The 18,275-nt window shown below is 48.9% G+C and overlaps 1 protein-coding gene across 2 annotated transcripts in view; it reads right to left on the reverse strand.

The window, feature by feature from the left end:
* Positions 1–18,275, reverse strand: part of glis2b (GLIS family zinc finger 2b) — a 66,058-nt gene that overhangs the window by 6,293 nt on the left and 41,490 nt on the right. The window contains exons 1-4 of one of the 2 annotated variants that reach the window (XM_064987089.1): positions 12,180–12,915; positions 4,222–4,435; positions 3,865–4,010; positions 145–324 (exon numbers count right to left, since the gene is read on the reverse strand). In XM_064987089.1, the coding sequence (XP_064843161.1) occupies positions 145–324; positions 3,865–4,010; positions 4,222–4,411 (516 nt within the window). In that variant the 5' untranslated portion in view covers positions 4,412–4,435; positions 12,180–12,915. Of the gene's footprint in view, positions 1–144; positions 325–3,864; positions 4,011–4,221; positions 4,436–12,179; positions 12,916–18,275 lie in introns of those variants that run through there. The other variant, XM_064987088.1, reaches the window with a different exon arrangement.

Consider the following 18,275-nt stretch of genomic DNA (forward strand, 5'->3'; position numbering starts at 1 on the left):
TAGCCAGGTCCCAGATCTGTTTGTGCTGGCTTGCCAACTCCTGGTCTGGACAATGATCATTACATAGGAGTTGGCGAGACAACAGAAACTGATCTGGGCCCAGGCTAAAATGTTTCCCCTGTTGCATGACTTCCTGTGTCTCACCTTCCTCCAGCGACAGGCCAGCTGTTCGTCTGCTGAGAGATCGGGAGAGGCCCGCTTGTCGTTGGGCTGGCCAATGAACATGGATGACGGCATGAGTCCGGCCCCAGCACCAATCGGCACGAAGAACTGGAAGGCCTGCGAGGAGGCTCTGCTCTCCACATAATGGATGTGAGCTGAGTCCTGAGAGAGAGGAGGAAGAGGATCAAGAGGATGGAGGAGGATTAGAGGTTAGAATGTCTGTCTTACTCCATCAAACATGCACACACACACACACACACACACACACGCACACACACACACACACACACACACACACGCAAGATCTGTTCCCTCTGCTTTAATTGTTTTCACCATTTTCCCTCTCCTCTCCTCTCCTGTCCCTCTCCTACTCATGTCCCTCTCCTACTCATGTCCCTCTCCTTCTCCTGTCCCTCTCCTTCATGTCCCTCTCCTCTCCTGTCTCTCTCCTCTCCTCTCCCTCTCCTTCTCATGTCCCTCTCCTCTCCTTCTCATGTCCCTCTCCTCTCCTGTCCCTCTCCTTCTCCTGTCCCTCTCCTTCTCATGTCCCTCTCCTCTCCTGTCTCTCTCCTCTCCCTCTCCTTCTCCTGTCCCTCCTTCCCCTGTCCCTCTCCTGTCCCTCTCCTCTCCTGTCCCTCTCCTGTCCCTCTGCTGTCCCTCTGCTGTCCCTCTCCTCTCCTGTCCCTCTCCTCTCCTGTCCTTCTCCTGTCCCTCCTTCTCCTGTCCCTCCCTCTCCTGTCCCTCTCCTTCTCCTGTCCCTCTCCCTCTAATGTCCCTCTCCTTCTCCTGTCCCTCTCCTGTCCCTCTCCTTCTCCTGTCCCTCTCCTTCTCTTTCTCCTGTCCCTCTCCTTCTCTTTCTCCTGTCCCTCTCCTGTCCCTCTCCTTCTCCTGTCCCTCTCCTGTCCCTCTCCTTCTCTTTCTCCTGTCCCTCTCCTTCTCCTGTCCCTCTCCTTCTCCTGTCCCTCTTCTCTCCTGTCCCTCTCCTGTCCCTCTCCTGTCCCTCTCCTCTCCTTCTCCTGTCCCTCTCCTTCTCCTGTTCCTCTCCTTCTCCTGTCCCCTCTCCTGTCTCTCTCCTCACCTGTCCCTCTCCTCTCCTGTCCCTCTCTTCTCCCTCTCCTCTCCTGTCCATCTCCTTCTCCTGTCCTTCTCCTTCTCCTGTCCCTTTCCTGTCCCTCTCCTGTCTCTCTCCTGTCCCTCTCCTTCTCCTGTCCTTCTCCTGTCCCTTTCCTGTCCCTCTCCTCTCCTGTCCTTCTCCTGTCCTTCTCCTGTCCCTTTCCTGTCCCTCTCCTCTCCTGTCCCTCTCCTCTCCTGTCCTCTCCTTCTCCTTCTCCTGTCCCTCTCCTTCTCCTGTCCTTCTCCTGTCCCTCTCCTGTCCCTCTCCTTCTCCTGTCCTTCTCCTGTCCCTTTCCTGTCCCTCTCCTCTCCTGTCCTTCTCATGTCCCTTTCCTGTCCCTCTCCTCTCCTGTCCTTCTCCTGTCCTTCTCCTGTCCCTCTCCTTCTCCTGTCCCTTTCCTGTCCCTCTCCTTCTCCTGTCCTTCTCCCTCTCCTTCTCCTGTCCCTTTCCTGTCCCTCTCCTCTCCTGTCCCTCTCTTTCTCCTGTCCTTCTCCTGTCCCTCTCCTCTCCTGTCCCTCTCCTGTCCCTCTCCTTCTCCTGTCCCTCTCCTTCTCCTGTCCTTCTCCTGTCCCTCTCCTTCTCCTGTCCCTCTCCTCTCCTGTCCCTCTCCTTCTCCTGTCCTTCTCCTATCCCTTTCCTGTCCCTCTCCTCTCCTGTCCTTCTCCTGTCCTTCTCCTGTCCCTCTCCTTCTCCTGTCCCTTTCCTGTCCCTCTCCTTCTCCTGTCCCTTTCCTGTCCCTCTCCTTCTCCTGTCCTTCTCCTGTCCCTCTCCTTCTCCTGTCCCTCTCCTTCTCCTGTCCTTCTCCTGTCCCTCTCCTTCTCCTGTCCCTCTCCTTCTCCTGTCCTTCTCCTGTCCCTTTCCTGTCCCTCTCCTCTCCTGTCCTTCTCCTGTCCTTCTCCTGTCCCTCTCCTTCTCCTGTCCCTTTCCTGTCCCTCTCCTTCTCCTGTCCTTCTCCCTCTCCCTCTCCTGTCCCTCTCCTGTCCCTCTCCTGTCCTGTCTCTGCTTCCACTCTGTGGTGTGAACATTCATATTGGGCATGGTCTGTAATGAGAGTCATCTGTCTCAGGCCCTGTCCTCTGACTCAGCCTGGTTAGGACCAGCAACACACAAGCAACATTAGGGGCACAGAGCAGCTCCTAACACCTCTGTCACACTTCACATAAGGGAATCAGGTTGTGCTGGAGGGGGGGGGGTCACTGTTGATCAAACACATAATGTGTCTTGTGTTCCGTATAACAAGCTCCTCTCTCCCTCTCTGTTACTTGCACTCAGTGGCCTCGGGCATTGTGTGTGTGTGTGTGTGTGTGTGTGTGTGTGTGTGTGTGTGTGTGTGTGTGTGTGTGTGTGTGTGTGTGTGTGTGTGTGTGTGTGTGTGTGTGTGTGTGTGTGTGTGTGTGTGTGTGTGTGTGTGTGTGTGTGTGTGTGTGTGTGTGTGTGTGTGTGTGTGTGTGTGTGTGTGTGTGTGTGTGTAATCAGATTTAAAGCGAGGGACAGCCATGCAGACCTCACGCCATCTAACTCAATTCGCTCCCAATTGTATTGAGATCTGCTGTCTGTGGTCATTCAGCCTCTATCTGCTTCACACTGAGTCCCAGACAAGCACTCCCACAGACATGGGCACGCACGCACACAGACACAAACACACACATTCAGATACACACACACTGATGAATGCAGAAGCACAGCTGAGTACCGGGAATTGGTCTCATTTTATGAGATTTGCCACATACACATTTGTGACATAGCTGGAGCCTGTTAGACAGCGAGAGGATTGTGGTTCAGTTGTAGTCATATCTCTCTCGCTCTCTCTCTGTCTCTCCCTTCCTCCCTCACTCTCTCTGTCTCTCCCTTCCTCCCTCCCTCTCTCTCCCTCCCTCCCTCCATCTCCCTCCCCCCCTCCCCCTCCCACCCTCCCTCCCTCCCTCCCCCTCCCCCTCTCTCCCCCTCCCTGCCCCTCCCTCCTCCCCCTTCCCCCCCCCCCCTCCCTCGCTCCCCCTCCCTCCCTCCCCCTCCCTCCTCCCCCTTCCCCCTCTCTCCCTCCCTCACTCCCCCCCCCTCTCTCCGCCTCCCTCCCTCCCTCCTCCCCCTCCCTCCCTCCCCCTCCCTCCCTCCCCCTCCCTCCCTCCCCCCTTCCCCCCCCCCTCCCTCCCTCCCTCTTTTCTTGTCTCTTGCCACAGATGACTGATTGTCTCTTAATTATTTAAATACCCATCCAGTCACTCTGCACTTACTGACCTGTGACATAGTTTATAGTGTGTGTGTGTGTGTGTGTGTGTGTGTGTGTGTGTGTGTGTGTGTGTGTGTGTGTGTGTGTGTGTGTGTGTGTGTGTGTGTGTGTGTGTGTGTGTGTGTGTGTGTGTGTGAGCCCTCTTGTTGTCGCTGTGTTCCTGACTCTTTGTGTCATGCTTCCTCGCCGATGTGACATGATATCAGCTCTAACTGATACAGCTGGGATTGGCTGGGAAGCATCTCTCTCTCTCTTCCTCTTCCTCCTCCTCCTCTCTCTCATCCTGTGTCTCCCCTCTCTTCTCACACAATGGAATAGGACATTTCAGAAGTGTCCGTACTGTCAGATGGTTTCTACTCACCCCTGCAATGATGTGGTGGGAGACCCCATTTCCGTTGGTCATCTCTGGGGAGCTGGAGGCGTGGCGGGAGGAGGGGGACGTACTGAGGTCCACGGCTGGCGGGGTGGGGGGTGTCTCTGGCCTCTCCCGGGAGACCACCAGCACACCTGTGGAAGGGTGAGGTCGGTCAGAGTACCTAACACCTGTGGGTGTGTGATCTGATTCAAGGGATTGATTGGCAGTGTGTTACAGCTATGGGTTTACCCACTCTTCTCTTTGTGTGTGTGTGTGTGTGTGTGTGTGTGTGTGTGTGTGTGTGTGTGTGTGTGTGTGTGTGTGTGTGTGTGTGTGTGTGTGTGTGTGTGTGTCGTCACCCACCTGTGTGTGGCGAGGCCGGGGAGGCGGGCACTATGACGGCTGTGCCATCATCAGCCATGCGGAGCTGCCGGGAGCGCTTGAAGGGTATAGGAGAGAGCGTGAGGGTGGGGGGTGGCCGTGCACCCCTGTCCCGCCCGTTGACACACCCCCGGGGGAGCATTAGGTCCAATGGCTCGTCCAGGGACAGCATGGCTGCAGCCCACGGACCTCCCGCCTGCACAGACAACCAATCAGAGAAGGTCAGGTATTCAGTAGTGATGGTGGGAAACATCACTTCCACATTGGGACATTATTTGGGGTAACACATCGTATCGACCATCTCGTAATATCATTTTGCTCTAGGTGGCCGTACCTGCCTGGACCAAAACTCCTTCATCACTTGTCCACTGTCTTCTTTTGAAATAGGGACACAATTTGTTTTCAGCACTTTATTTCCATGACTGATCAGAACTCATTTTCTCATGTCTCTCTCTGTCTCTCTGCAGCAGACATAGCGAGCAATATGTTTGGAACATCCAATCACAAAATCACAGTATCAAATCGCAATACATATTGTATCAGCACCAAAGTATCGTGAAAATATCATATTGTGAGGTCCCTGGAAATGGCCAGCCCTAGTATTCAGCCAATCATACTTGGAGAGAGTGGCCAGCCCTAGTATTCAGCCAATCATACTTGGCGAGAGTGGCCAGCCCTAGTATTCAGCCAATCATACTTGGAGAGAGTGGCCAGCCCTAGTATTCAGCCAATCATACTTGGAGAGAGTGGCCAGCCCTAGTATTCAGCCAATCATACTTGGAGAGAGTGGCCAGCCCTAGTATTCAGCCAATCATACTTGGCGAGAGTGGCCAGCCCTAGTAGTCAGCCAATCAAACTTGGAGAGAGTGGCCAATCATACAGCCCTAGTATTCAGCCAATCATACTTGGAGAGAGTGGCCAGCCCTAGTATTCAGCCAATCATACTTGGAGAGAGTGGCCAGCCCTAGTATTCAGCCAATCATACTTGGAGAGAGCGGGCCCTAGTATTCAGCCAATCATACTTGGAGAGAGTGGCCAGCCCTAGTATTCAGCCAATCATACTTGGAGAGAGTGGCGGGCCCTAGTATTCAGCCAATCATACTTGGAGAGAGTGGCCAGCCCTAGTATTCAGCCAATCATACTTGGAGAGAGTGGCGGGCCCTAGTATTCAGCCAATCATACTTGGAGAGAGTGGCCAGCCCTAGTATTCAGCCAATCATACTTGGAGAGAGTGGCCAGCCCTAGTATTCAGCCAATCATACTTGGAGAGAGTGTCCAGCCCTAGTATTCAGCCAATCATACTTGGAGAGAGTGGCCAGCCCTAGTATTCAGCCAATCATACTTGGAGAGAGTGGCCAGCCCTAGTATTCAGCCAATCATACTTGGAGAGAGTGGCCAGCCCTAGTATTCAGCCAATCATACTTGGAGAGAGTGGCCAGCCCTAGTATTCAGCCAATCATACTTGGAGAGAGTGGCCAGCCCTAGTATTCAGCCAATCATACTTGGAGAGAGTGGCCAGCCCTAGTATTCAGCCAATCATACTTGGAGAGAGTATCCAGCCCTAGTATTCAGCCAATCATACTTGGAGAGAGTGCAATGGCTCTATTCCCACAGACTTCTGACCTGCACAGAGATAGTGCAGGGAGCGATGGGTCAGTAACCAGAAGGTTGCAAGATGGAATCCCCGAGCTGACAAGGTAAAAATGTGTCATTCTGCCCCTGAACAAGGCAGTTAACCTACTGTTCCTAGGCCGTCATTGAAAATAAGAATTTGTTCTTAACTGACTTGCCTGGTTAAATAAAGGTTAAATAAAATAAATATTGAATGTGGGTTTTAATATCAAATACACTTATTTCATATAATAATACCGTTAAATGACTGGTATGGTCGATGCCAATGATTTATACTGTAACAGCAAAGTAATTCAGTGTTTTTAACAACTTGTAATAATGTGATGACCAATGAACAGAGCGAGTCAGTAAAGGTGTGGTTAAGTAATGGCTCTGTTTAATACAGGGACAGGTTAGAGGATGACCTCTGTTTAATACAGGGACAGGTTAAAGGAAGACTGTTTAATACAGGGACAGGTTAGAGGATGACCTCTGTTTAATACAGGGACATGGTTACAGGGACAGGAGGATGACCTCTGTTTAATACAGGGACAGGTTAGAGGATGACCTCTGTTTAATACAGGGACAGGTTAAAGGATGACTGTTTAATACAGGGACAGGTTAGAGGATGACCTCTGTTTAATACAGGGACAGGTTAAAGGATGACTGTTTAATACAGGGACAGGTTAGAGGATGACCTCTGTTTAATACAGGGACAGGTTAGAGGATGACCTCTGTTTAATACAGGGACAGGTTAGAGGATGGTTTTACAGGGACAGGTTAAAGGATGATCTCTGTTTAATACAGGGACAGGTTAGAGGATGACCTCTGTTTAATACAGGGACAGGTTAGAGGATGACCTCTGTTTAATACAGGGACAGGTTAGAGGATGACTGTTTAATACAGGGACAGGTTAGAGGATGACTGTTTAATACAGGGACAGGTTAAAGGATGACCTCTGTTTAATACAGGGACAGGTTAGAGGATGACCTCTGTTTAATACAGGGACAGGTTAGAGGATGACCTCTGTTTAATACAGGGACAGGTTAGAGGATGACCTCTGTTTAATACAGGGACAGGTTAGAGGATGACCTCTGTTTAATACAGGGACAGGTTAGAGGATGACCTCTGTTTAATACAGGGACAGGTTAGAGGATGACTGTTTAATACAGGGACAGGTTAGAGGATGACCTCTGTTTAATACAGGGACAGGTTAGAGGATGACCTCTGTTTAATACAGGGACAGGTTAGAGGATGACCTCTGTTTAATACAGGGACAGGTTAGAGGATGACCTCTGTTTAATACAGGGACAGGTTAGAGGATGACCTCTGTTTAATACAGGGACAGGTTAGAGGATGACCTCTGTTTAATACAGGGACAGGTTAGAGGATGACCTCTGTTTAATACAGGGACAGGTTAGAGGATGACCTCTGTTTAATACAGGGACAGGTTAGAGGATGACCTCTGTTTAATACAGGGACAGGTTAGAGGATGACCTCTGTTTAATACAGGGACAGGTTAGAGGATGACCTCTGTTTAATACAGGGACAGGTTAGAGGATGACCTCTGTTTAATACAGGGACAGGTTAGAGGATGACCTCTGTTTAATACAGGGACAGGTTAGAGGATGACCTCTGTTTAATACAGGGACAGGTTAGAGGATGACCTCTGTTTAATACAGGGACAGGTTAGAGGATGACCTCTGTTTAATACAGGGACAGGTTAGAGGATGACCTCTGTTTAATACAGGGACAGGTTAGAGGATGACCTCTGTTTAATACAGGGACAGGTTAGAGGATGACCTCTGTTTAATACAGGGACAGGTTAGAGGATGACCTCTGTTTAATACAGGGACAGGTTAGAGGATGACCTCTGTTTAATACAGGGACAGGTTAGAGGATGACCTCTGTTTAATACAGGGACAGGTTAGAGGATGACCTCTGTTTAATACAGGGACAGGTTAGAGGATGACCTCTGTTTAATACAGGGACAGGTTAGAGGATGACCTCTGTTTAATACAGGGACAGGTTAGAGGATGACCTCTGTTTAATACAGGGACAGGTTAGAGGATGACCTCTGTTTAATACAGGGACAGGTTAGAGGATGACCTCTGTTTAATACAGGGACAGGTTAGAGGATGACCTCTGTTTAATACAGGGACAGGTTAGAGGATGACCTCTGTTTAATACAGGGACAGGTTAGAGGATGACCTCTGTTTAATACAGGGACAGGTTAGAGGATGACCTCTGTTTAATACAGGGACAGGTTAGAGGATGACCTCTGTTTAATACAGGGACAGGTTAGAGGATGACCTCTGTTTAATACAGGGACAGGTTAGGATACCTCTGTTTAATACAGGGACAGGTTAGAGGATGACCTCTGTTTAATACAGGGACAGGTTAGAGGATGACCTCTGTTTAATACAGGGACAGGTTAGAGGATGACCTCTGTTTAATACAGGGACAGGTTAGAGGATGACCTCTGTTTAATACAGGGACAGGTTAGAGGATGACCTCTGTTTAATACAGGGACAGGTTAGAGGATGACCTCTGTTTAATACAGGGACAGGTTAGAGGATGACCTCTGTTTAATACAGGGACAGGTTAGAGGATGACCTCAGGTTAGAGGATGACCTGCTTAATGTTTAATACAGGGACAGGTTAGAGGATGACCTCTGTTTAATACAGGGACAGGTTAGAGGATGACCTCTGTTTAATACAGGGACAGGTTAGAGGATGACCTCTGTTTAATACAGGGACAGGTTAGAGGATGGTACAGGGACAGGTTAGAGGATGACCTCTGTTTAATACAGGGACAGGTTAGAGGATGACCTCTGTTTATACAGGGACAGGTTAGAGGATGACCTCTGTTTAATACAGGGACAGGTTAAAGGATGACTGTTTAATACAGGGACAGGTTAGAGGATGACCTCTGTTTAATACAGGGACAGGTTAGAGGATGACCTCTGTTTAATACAGGGACAGGTTAGAGGATGACTGTTTAATACAGGGACAGGTTAGAGGATGACTGTTTAATACAGGGACAGGTTAGAGGATGACCTCTGTTTAATACAGGGACAGGTTAGAGGATGACCTCTGTTTAATACAGGGACAGGTTAGAGGATGACTGTTTAATACAGGGACAGGTTAAAGGATGACTGTTTAATACAGGGACAGGTTAGAGGATGACTGTTTAATACAGGGACAGGTTAGAGGATGACCTCTGTTTAATACAGGGACAGGTTAGAGGATGACTGTTTAATACAGGGACAGGTTAGAGGATGACTGTTTAATACAGGGACAGGTTAGAGGATGACCTCTGTTTAATACAGGGACAGGTTAGAGGATGACCTCTGTTTAATACAGGGACAGGTTAGAGGATGACCTCTGTTTAATACAGGGACAGGTTAGAGGATGACTGTTTAATACAGGGACAGGTTAGAGGATGACCTCTGTTTAATACAGGGACAGGTTAGAGGATGACCTCTGTTTAATACAGGGACAGGTTAGAGGATGACCTCTGTTTAATACAGGGACAGGTTAGAGGATGACCTCTGTTTAATACAGGGACAGGTTAGAGGATGACCTCTGTTTAATACAGGGACAAGTTAGAGGATGGCCTCTGTTTAATACAGGGACAGGTTAGAGGATGACCTCTGTTTAATATAGGGACAGGTTAGAGGATGACTGTTTAATACAGGGACAGGTTAAAGGATGACTGTTTAATACAGGGACAGGTTAGAGGATGACTGTTTAATACAGGGACAGGTTAGAGAATGACCTCTGTTTAGTACAGGGACAGGTTAGAGGATGACTGTTTAATACAGGGACAGGTTAGAGGATGACTGTTTAATACAGTGACAGGTTAGAGGATGACCTCTGTTTAATACAGGGACAGGTTAGAGGATGACCTCTGTTTAATATAGGGACAGGTTAGAGGATGACTGTTTAATACAGGGACAGGTTAAAGGATGACTGTTTAATACAGGGACAGGTTAGAGGATGACTGTTTTACAGGGACAGGTTAGAGGATGACTGTTTAATACAGGGACAGGTTAGAGGATGACCTCTGTTTAATACAGGGACAGGTTAGAGGATGACCTCTGTTTAATACAGGGACAGGTTAGAGGATGACTGTTTAATACAGGGACAGGTTAGAGGATGACTGTTTAATACAGTGACAGGTTAGAGGATGACCTCTGTTTAATACAGGGACAGGTTAGAGAATGACCTCTGTTTAATACAGGGACAGGTTAGAGGATGACTGTTTAATACAGGGACAGGTTAGAGGATGACCTCTGTTTAATACAGGGACAGGTTAGAGGATGACCTCTGTTTAATATAGGGACAGGTTAGAGGATGACCTCTGTTTAATACAGGGACAGGTTAGAGGATGACCTCTGTTTAATACAGGGACAGGTTAGAGGATGACCTCTGTTTAATACAGGGACAGGTTAAAGGATGACCTCTGTTTAATACAGGGACAGGTTAAAGGATGACCTCTGTTTAATACAGGGACAGGTTGGAGGATGACCTCTGTTTAATACAGGGACATGTTAAAGGATGACTGTTTAATACAGGGACAGGTTAGAGGATGACCTCTGTTTAATACAGGGACAGGTTAAAGGATGACCTCTGTTTAATACAGGGACAGGTTAAAGGATGACCTCTGTTTAATACAGGGACAGGTTAAAGGATGACCTCTGTTTAATACAGGGACAGGTTGGAGGATGACCTCTGTTTAATACAGGGACATGTTAAAGGATGACTGTTTAATACAGGGACAGGTTAGAGGATGACCTCTGTTTAATACAGGGACAGGCTAGAGGATGACCTCTGTTTACATTAATTTACCCATAACTACACTGCCTTACCCATAACTACACTGCCTTACTCATAACTACACTGCCTTACCCATAACTACACTGCCTTACCCATAACTACACTTCCTTACCCATAACTGCACTGCCTTACCCATAACTACACTGCCTTACCCATAATTACACTGCCTTACCCATAACTACACTGCCTTACCCATAATTACACTGCCTTTCCCTGCCTCCTAGCAATGCACATGCACATGCACACTCAAACCAAACACACACTGTCCTCCCTCCCCCTACACTGTCCTCCCTCCCTCTACACTGTCCTCCCTCCCCCTACACTGTCCTCCCTCCCTCTACACTGTCCTCCCTCCCCCTACACTGTCTTCCCTCCCTCTACACTGTCCTCCCTCCCTCTACACTGTCCTCCCTCCCTCTACACTGTCCTCCCTCCTCCCTCCCCCTCACCACCACACTGTCCTCCCTCCCTCTTCCCCCCACACACACTGCCCCACACACACACACACTGTCCTCCCTCCTCCCTCCCCACCACACTGTCCCCCCCCACATGACCCCCGCCACACACACACACACACTGTCCTCCCCCCTCCCCCCACACACACTCTCCCAGTGTCCCCTCCCTCCTGTGACCTTTGCTCACACACTCTTCCACAGGAATGTCTACAATCCAACCCAGATGCTCACCCTGACCCCACCACCCCACTACCTCCCTCCGGCCACTGCCCTCTAGCCCCCCCTGGCCAGCACATCCCAATCGCTATGGACCTTGCAGCCCCTCTGCATGACCCCCCTCTCAGCCCATCAGCCCCCACTCAGTTCCACTTTACACACACACACACACACACACACACACACACACACACACACACACACACACACACACACACACACACACACACACACACACACACAAACACACACAGAAACACAGAGTACATTTTGACAGAATTCTGCATGCAGAGTCTCAATTGGGTGTTTGTCCCATTTTGTGAATTATTGGTTGGTGAGTGAACCCCAGACCTCACAACCATAGAGGGCAACTCTCTCTCTGTCTTTCTCTCTCACTTTCTCTCTCACTTTTTCTCTCTCTTTCTCTCTCTCTCTCTCTCTCTCTCTCCATGTCTCTCTTAATTCAAGTTCAATGTCTCTCTCTGTCCCTCTCTCTCTCTCTCCTCCCTCAGTCACAGTACTGTCTATATTTCTGCCACACAGCTCTAATACACACACTGATCTACTCCTGCCCCCAGCTAACACATAAACAAACACACGCACAAGTAATTATCCTACTTTCCACAAATACTGCCCCGGCTTCTCTCTCCCTCTCCTTTCTTTCTCTCTCTCTCTCTCTCTCTCTAAAACACACACTCTCTCTCTTTCTCTCTCTCTCTCTAAAACACACACCCACTCTCTCTCTCTTTCTCTCTCTCTCTGTCACACACACACCCCCACACATACACACACTCACTCACTCATACACATACTTACACAAACACAGAGCTGCGCAGCGGCGGTGCAGAACTGAATGGTGGTCTTTGAGAGCGAGTTTGGCCAGGGGCCACATGAGGAGAAGCTGTGTCTGGGAGGGGTCACCAAGTTCAGCCACCCCACTGCCACAACCCAGCCCAGGGGGATAACAGGCCTGATCAGCAGGAGATAGCAGGGGATGACACACACACACAGGAGGGAAAACACACACACAGAGCGGAACACACACACTCACATACACACACACACACAGGAGGGAAAACACACACAGAGAGAGAGGAACACACACACACAGGAGGGAAAAAACACACAGAGAGCGAGACACACACACCCACATACACACACAGGAGGGAAAACACAGAGAGAGAGGAACACATTACACACCCACATACACACACAGAGGAGGGAAAACACACACAGGAGGGAAAACACACACACAGAGAGGAACACCCACATACACACACACAGGAGAGAAAACACACACACAGAGCGGAACACACACACCCACATACACACACACAGGAGAGAAAACACACACACAGAGCGGAACACACACACCCACATACACACACAGAGGAGGGAAAACACACACACACAGAGAGCGGGACATACACAAACAGAGCGGAACACACACACGCACAGGAGAGAAAACACACACAGAGAGCGGGACACACACACAAAGAGCACTTAACTAACAGAGAACGGGACTCACACACACAAACTCTGCAGTTACCACAAGACCTGTGTTCTAATCTAAAGACACAAATAACCGACATTTGGAGACCTGTAACATAACCTAGTGGAGACCTGTAACATAACCTAGTGGAGACCTGTAACATAACCTAGTGGAGACCTGTAACATAACCTAGTGGAGTACAGGAACATAACCTAGTGGAGACCTGTAACATAACCTAGTGGAGACCTGTAACATAACCTAGTGGAGACCTGTAACATAACCTAGTGGAGTACAGGAACATAACCTAGTGGAGACCTGTAACATAACCTAGTGGAGACCTGTAACATAACCTAGTGGAGACCTGTAACATAACCTAGTGGAGTACAGGAACATAACCTAGTGGAGACCTGTAACATAACCTAGTGGAGACCTGTAACATAACCTAGTGGAGTACAGGAACATAACCTAGTGGAGACCTGTAACATAACCTAGTGGAGACCTGCAACATAACCTAGTGGAGTACAGGAACATAACCTAGTGGAGACCTGTAACATAACCTAGTGGAGACCTGCAACATAACCTAGTGGAGACCTGTAACATAACCTAGTGGAGACCTGTAACATAACCTAGTGGAGACCTGTAACATAACCTAGTGGAGTACAGGAACATAACCTAGTGGAGACCTGTAACATAACCTAGTGGAGTACAGGAACATAACCTAGTGGAGTACAGGAACATAACCTAGTGGAGACCTGTAACATAACCTAGTGGAGTAACATAACCTAGTGGAGACCTGAACATAACCTAGTGGGAGCAACATAACCAGGAACATAACATAACCTAGTGGAGACCTGTAACATAACCTAGTGGAGACCTGCATAACATAACCTAGTGGAGACCTGTAACATAACCTGGAGACCTGTAACATAACCTAGTGGAGACCTGTAACATAACCTAGTGGAGACCTGTAACATAACCTAGTGGAGACCTGTAACATAACCTAGTGGAGACCTGTAACATAACCTAGTGGAGACCTGTAACATAACCTAGTGGAGACCTGTAACATAACAGTAACCTAGTGGAGACCTGTAACATAACCTAGTGGAGACCTGTAACATAACCTAGTGGAGTAACCAGGTACAGGAACATAACCTAGTGGAGACCTGTAACATAACCTAGTGGAGACCTGCAACATAACCTAGTGGAGACCTGTAACATAACCTAGTGGAGACCTGTAACATAACCTAGTGGAGACCTGTAACATAACCTAGTGGAGACCTGTAACATAACCTAGTGGAGACCTGTAACATAACCTAGTGGAGACCTGTAACATAACCTAGTGGAGACCTGCAACATAACCTAGTGGAGTACAGGAACATAACCTAGTGGAGATCTGTAACATAACCTAGTGGAGACCTGTAACATAACCTAGTGGAGACCTGCAACATAACCTAGTGGAGTACAGGAACATAACCTAGTGGAGACCTGTAACATAACCTAGTGGAGACCTGTAACATAACCTAGTGGAGTACAGGAACATAACCTAGTGGAGACCTGTAACATAACCTAGTGGAGACCTGTAACATAACCTAGTGGAGACCTGCAACATAACCTAGTGGAGTACAGGAACATAACCTAGTGGAGACCTGTAACATAACCTAGTGGAGTACAGGAACATAACCTAGTGGAGACCTGTAACATAACCTAGTGGAGACCTGTAACATAACCTAGTGGAGACCTGTAACATAACCTAGTGGAGACCATGAAATACCCATACAACGTACAGACAACATATAACCACAACGTATACACAGAATGACATTGTTACTGATGGCATTCTGCCCATGGTCGGGTTGGTATCAGGTCAGTAAGAGAAGTTAATATACAATCTGTTGTATCTCCTGTCTCTTGCTGTCTGGCTCACTTTCAGAGCAATCAGGTCACATTGGTGGGCACTAGAACCTATCCTTTCAAAGGACACTAGCCCCACGCTAGATCATAACCCTAATAACTTATGTGGGGCTAAACCACGCCTACCACCCCTCTGATTGGTCCTTTGGTCATTTGAGTCCTTCCCGAGGATTCGTTTTAATACTGATTCACCTGTATAATGTATTGATGTTCCCAGAGGTAGAGTAGTAGTAGGAGATAGGTATAGCCTTCACAAGAACTTAGTTAATCATTTTCATGTGTTTGATATCTAATTCAGAGTAATGTCCTACAGTGACCTGTGTCTCCCACCTACCTTGAAAGTGTGTGTGTACGTGTGTACATGTGTGTTCTCTGTCCTGCCAGATTCCAACAGCTTATATCTGTCTAACCCCACATATGTCAACACGACACGGCAATCACCTGTTTCATACACCCTCCAGCCACAGACTGATAAACACACAATCACATGATGTTTGAATAAGACTGTGTTGTAACCTGACCAATGAGGTAGAAGATGGAGAAGAATGGATAGTGGATACCAGACCTGCATTCAAATAGTATTTGAATACTAATAATTTAAACTTTAGCAGTGCTTGAGCTTATCACACTCACGGAAAGTGGGCCACAAATGCCCTGGCTCCGTCTCCCTCCCTTCTCCCTCTGTCTGCTTCTCTGACCTGAGAGTCTGGGTACATGTGGTAACTTCATCAAGCCTCTGCCAGCAGAGTAGATCTCCCTCTGTCTGCTTCTCTGACCTCCTGAGAGTCTGGGTACATGTGGTAACTTCATCAAGCCTCTGCCAGCAGAGTAGATCTCCCTCTGTCTGCTTCTCTGACCTCCTGAGAGTCTGGGTACATGTGGTAACTTCATCAAGACTCTGCCAGCAGAGTAGATCTCCCTCTGTCTGCTTCTCTGACCTCCTGAGAGTCTGGGTACATGTGGTAACTTCATCAAGCCTCTGCCAGCAGAGTAGATCTCCCTCTGTCTGCTTCTCTGACCTCCTGAGAGTCTGGGTACATGTGGTAACTTCATCAAGCCTCTGCCAGCAGAGTAGATCTCCCTCTGTCTGCTTCTCTGCCCTGAGAGTCTGGGTACATGTGGTAACTTCATCAAGCCTCTGCCAGCAGAGTAGATCTCCCTCTGTCTGCTTCTCTGACCTCCTGAGAGTCTGGGTACATGTGGTAACTTCATCAAGCCTCTGCCAGCAGAGTAGATCTCCCTCTGTCTGCTTCTCTAACCTCCTGAGAGTCTGGGTACATGTGGTAACTTCATCAAGCCTCTGCCAGCAGAGTAGATCTCCCTCTAAGTTGTGTAACTCACATCACACACTGCCAACATGTTTAAGTTGATGTTTGTTTATGTAGCAGAAAGTCCCCCGTCATCCCCTTTAAACGGTCAAATCCTCCCTGTGATGCCTAGTCACTTTACCCCGATACATATCTACCTGTTTCTCTCCAGTATCCCTGCACATTGTAAATATGCTATTGGAACTGACCCTCTATATAACTTCTTACTTTCTCCTGTTCTTCTTATCTTTTATTTCAGCGTGTTTCTGTTCTACCTTGTGTTGTTTGTAGTGTTACATTGATATTGAAATCTGCATTGGTGTTTTTTTTGTTGAAAGGCATTTCTGTACTTATGCACGTGACATTAACCTGGAAAACGTCCCGGACCCCCCATCAGATCCCCTCCTGTGGCTGATGGTCCTATCACTGTGCTCTGTTCTCCGTGCTGCCTGGGGCAGAATCCACTCTGGGGGTCTGGACATAAAAGCCCCTCTTATATCCCACACACCCCAGTAGCTCCATGTGTAAACCATTACAAGACCTGACCTGAGGACAGATGCTATACATCATCTTCTCTTCCCCTTTTTTTAACTAGCCCAACCCTGCTCACATTAGCCTGGTCTCAGATCTGTCTGTGCTGTCTTGCCAACTCCTATGGTTATTTACGCCAAACAGTGACAATAACCATAGGAGTTAGCAAGCTGTCACCCTATAAACTGAGCAATCCAACAGTGGTACAGTCCAGGCTGTCATACAGGCTGGGTTGGAATGTTGCAATACCCTGGAAAAAAGAGGGGGGTGATGGAGAGACATTCTAAGGATACTGTTAAAGCTGTATCTATAAAATGTCTCAAAGAGTCCTATGTAACAGTTCACTGTACATGACAGCAATCATCTCTCACGAATAGAATGATGAATAGCATATGATCGGCCCTTTAGATATACTAGGCACATTCAGAGCAACTATAAAACAGTCCCCTCTCGAGTTCCGCCTGGCCAAACTCTTCTCATGTCCCCGTTTAGTACTACAGGGTATGTTGAAAAAGTGAATCAGTGGTGCTGGAAATGAATGACTCCGCTGCATGTTGATTCACCTCAGGATACCCTCTCTGTACAGTAATGACTCTGGAGAAGGGCCCTGGCTGGAAGTGAGTCAGTGTGGATTCTAGAACCAGCGGAGGTCAGAAGGAAGGGGGAGCTAGCTGGCCCTGTGTGTGTTTCTGTGTGTGTGTTTCTGTGTGTGTGTGTGTGTGTGTGTGTGTGTGTGTGTGTGTGTGTGTGTGTGTGTGTGTGTGTGTGTGTGTGTGTGTGTGTGTGTGTGTGTGTGTGTGTGTGTACGGCCCAGTCAGTGATTTAGGAGGGGGCAGTGGCGGGATGGCGGGAGGCTGTGAAGTTTGGGGAAGGGGTGTTGCTTGGCCCCTGTGCAGACTTCCTCACTCAGCCGTGGGGTCGCTAGCCTCTTTGAAAGGCGGCTTTGTGCCCCTCCAGAGCCCCCCCTCTCGCCCCTGCCAAGGCAAAGCAAACACAGGCTGTAACAGCTGAATGAGAGCGAGGGGGGTGAGGAGAGTGAATGAGAGGTCTGTGTCTCCTCTGTTTTACCTCCCTTTCCCATCCTATTCCAGGTTCTTTTCTGCCTCCCCTGTAAGGAAGTACCCAACTCAAAACACTTCCCTTTGGCGCTTTGGAAAGGTGAGGTGAGGGTGGGGAGAGGTAATGCATATGCTGGGTGGTGGGCAAGTCAGAGCGATGGTTGGGTGAGGTGGAAGGTCACATGGGGGGAGAGCTGGAAAGTCACATGGGGGAGATGTGGAAGGTAACATGGGGGAGAGGTGGAAGGTGACATGGGGGAGAGTTGACATGGGGGAGAGGTGACATGGGGGAGAGGTGGAAGGTGGTCATGGGGAGAGGTGGAAGGTGACATGGGGGAGGTGGAAGTGGAAGGTGACATGGGGGAGAGGTGGAAGGTGACATGGGGGAGAGGTGGAAGGTCACATGGGGGAGAGGTTGAAGGTGACATGGGGGAGAGGTGGAAGGTGACATGGGGGAGAGGTGGAAGGTGACATGGGGAGAGGTGGAAGGTGACATGGGGAGAGGTGGAAGGTGACATGGGGAGAGGTGGAAGGTGACATGGGGGGAGAGGTGGAAGGTGACATGGGGAGAGGTGGAAGGTGACATGGGGAGAGGTGGAAGGTGACATGGGGA

The sequence above is a fragment of the Oncorhynchus masou genome, chromosome 14 (genome assembly GCF_036934945.1).
Source record: "Oncorhynchus masou masou isolate Uvic2021 chromosome 14, UVic_Omas_1.1, whole genome shotgun sequence".
In the NCBI taxonomy this organism is placed as follows: Eukaryota; Metazoa; Chordata; class Actinopteri; order Salmoniformes; family Salmonidae; genus Oncorhynchus; species Oncorhynchus masou.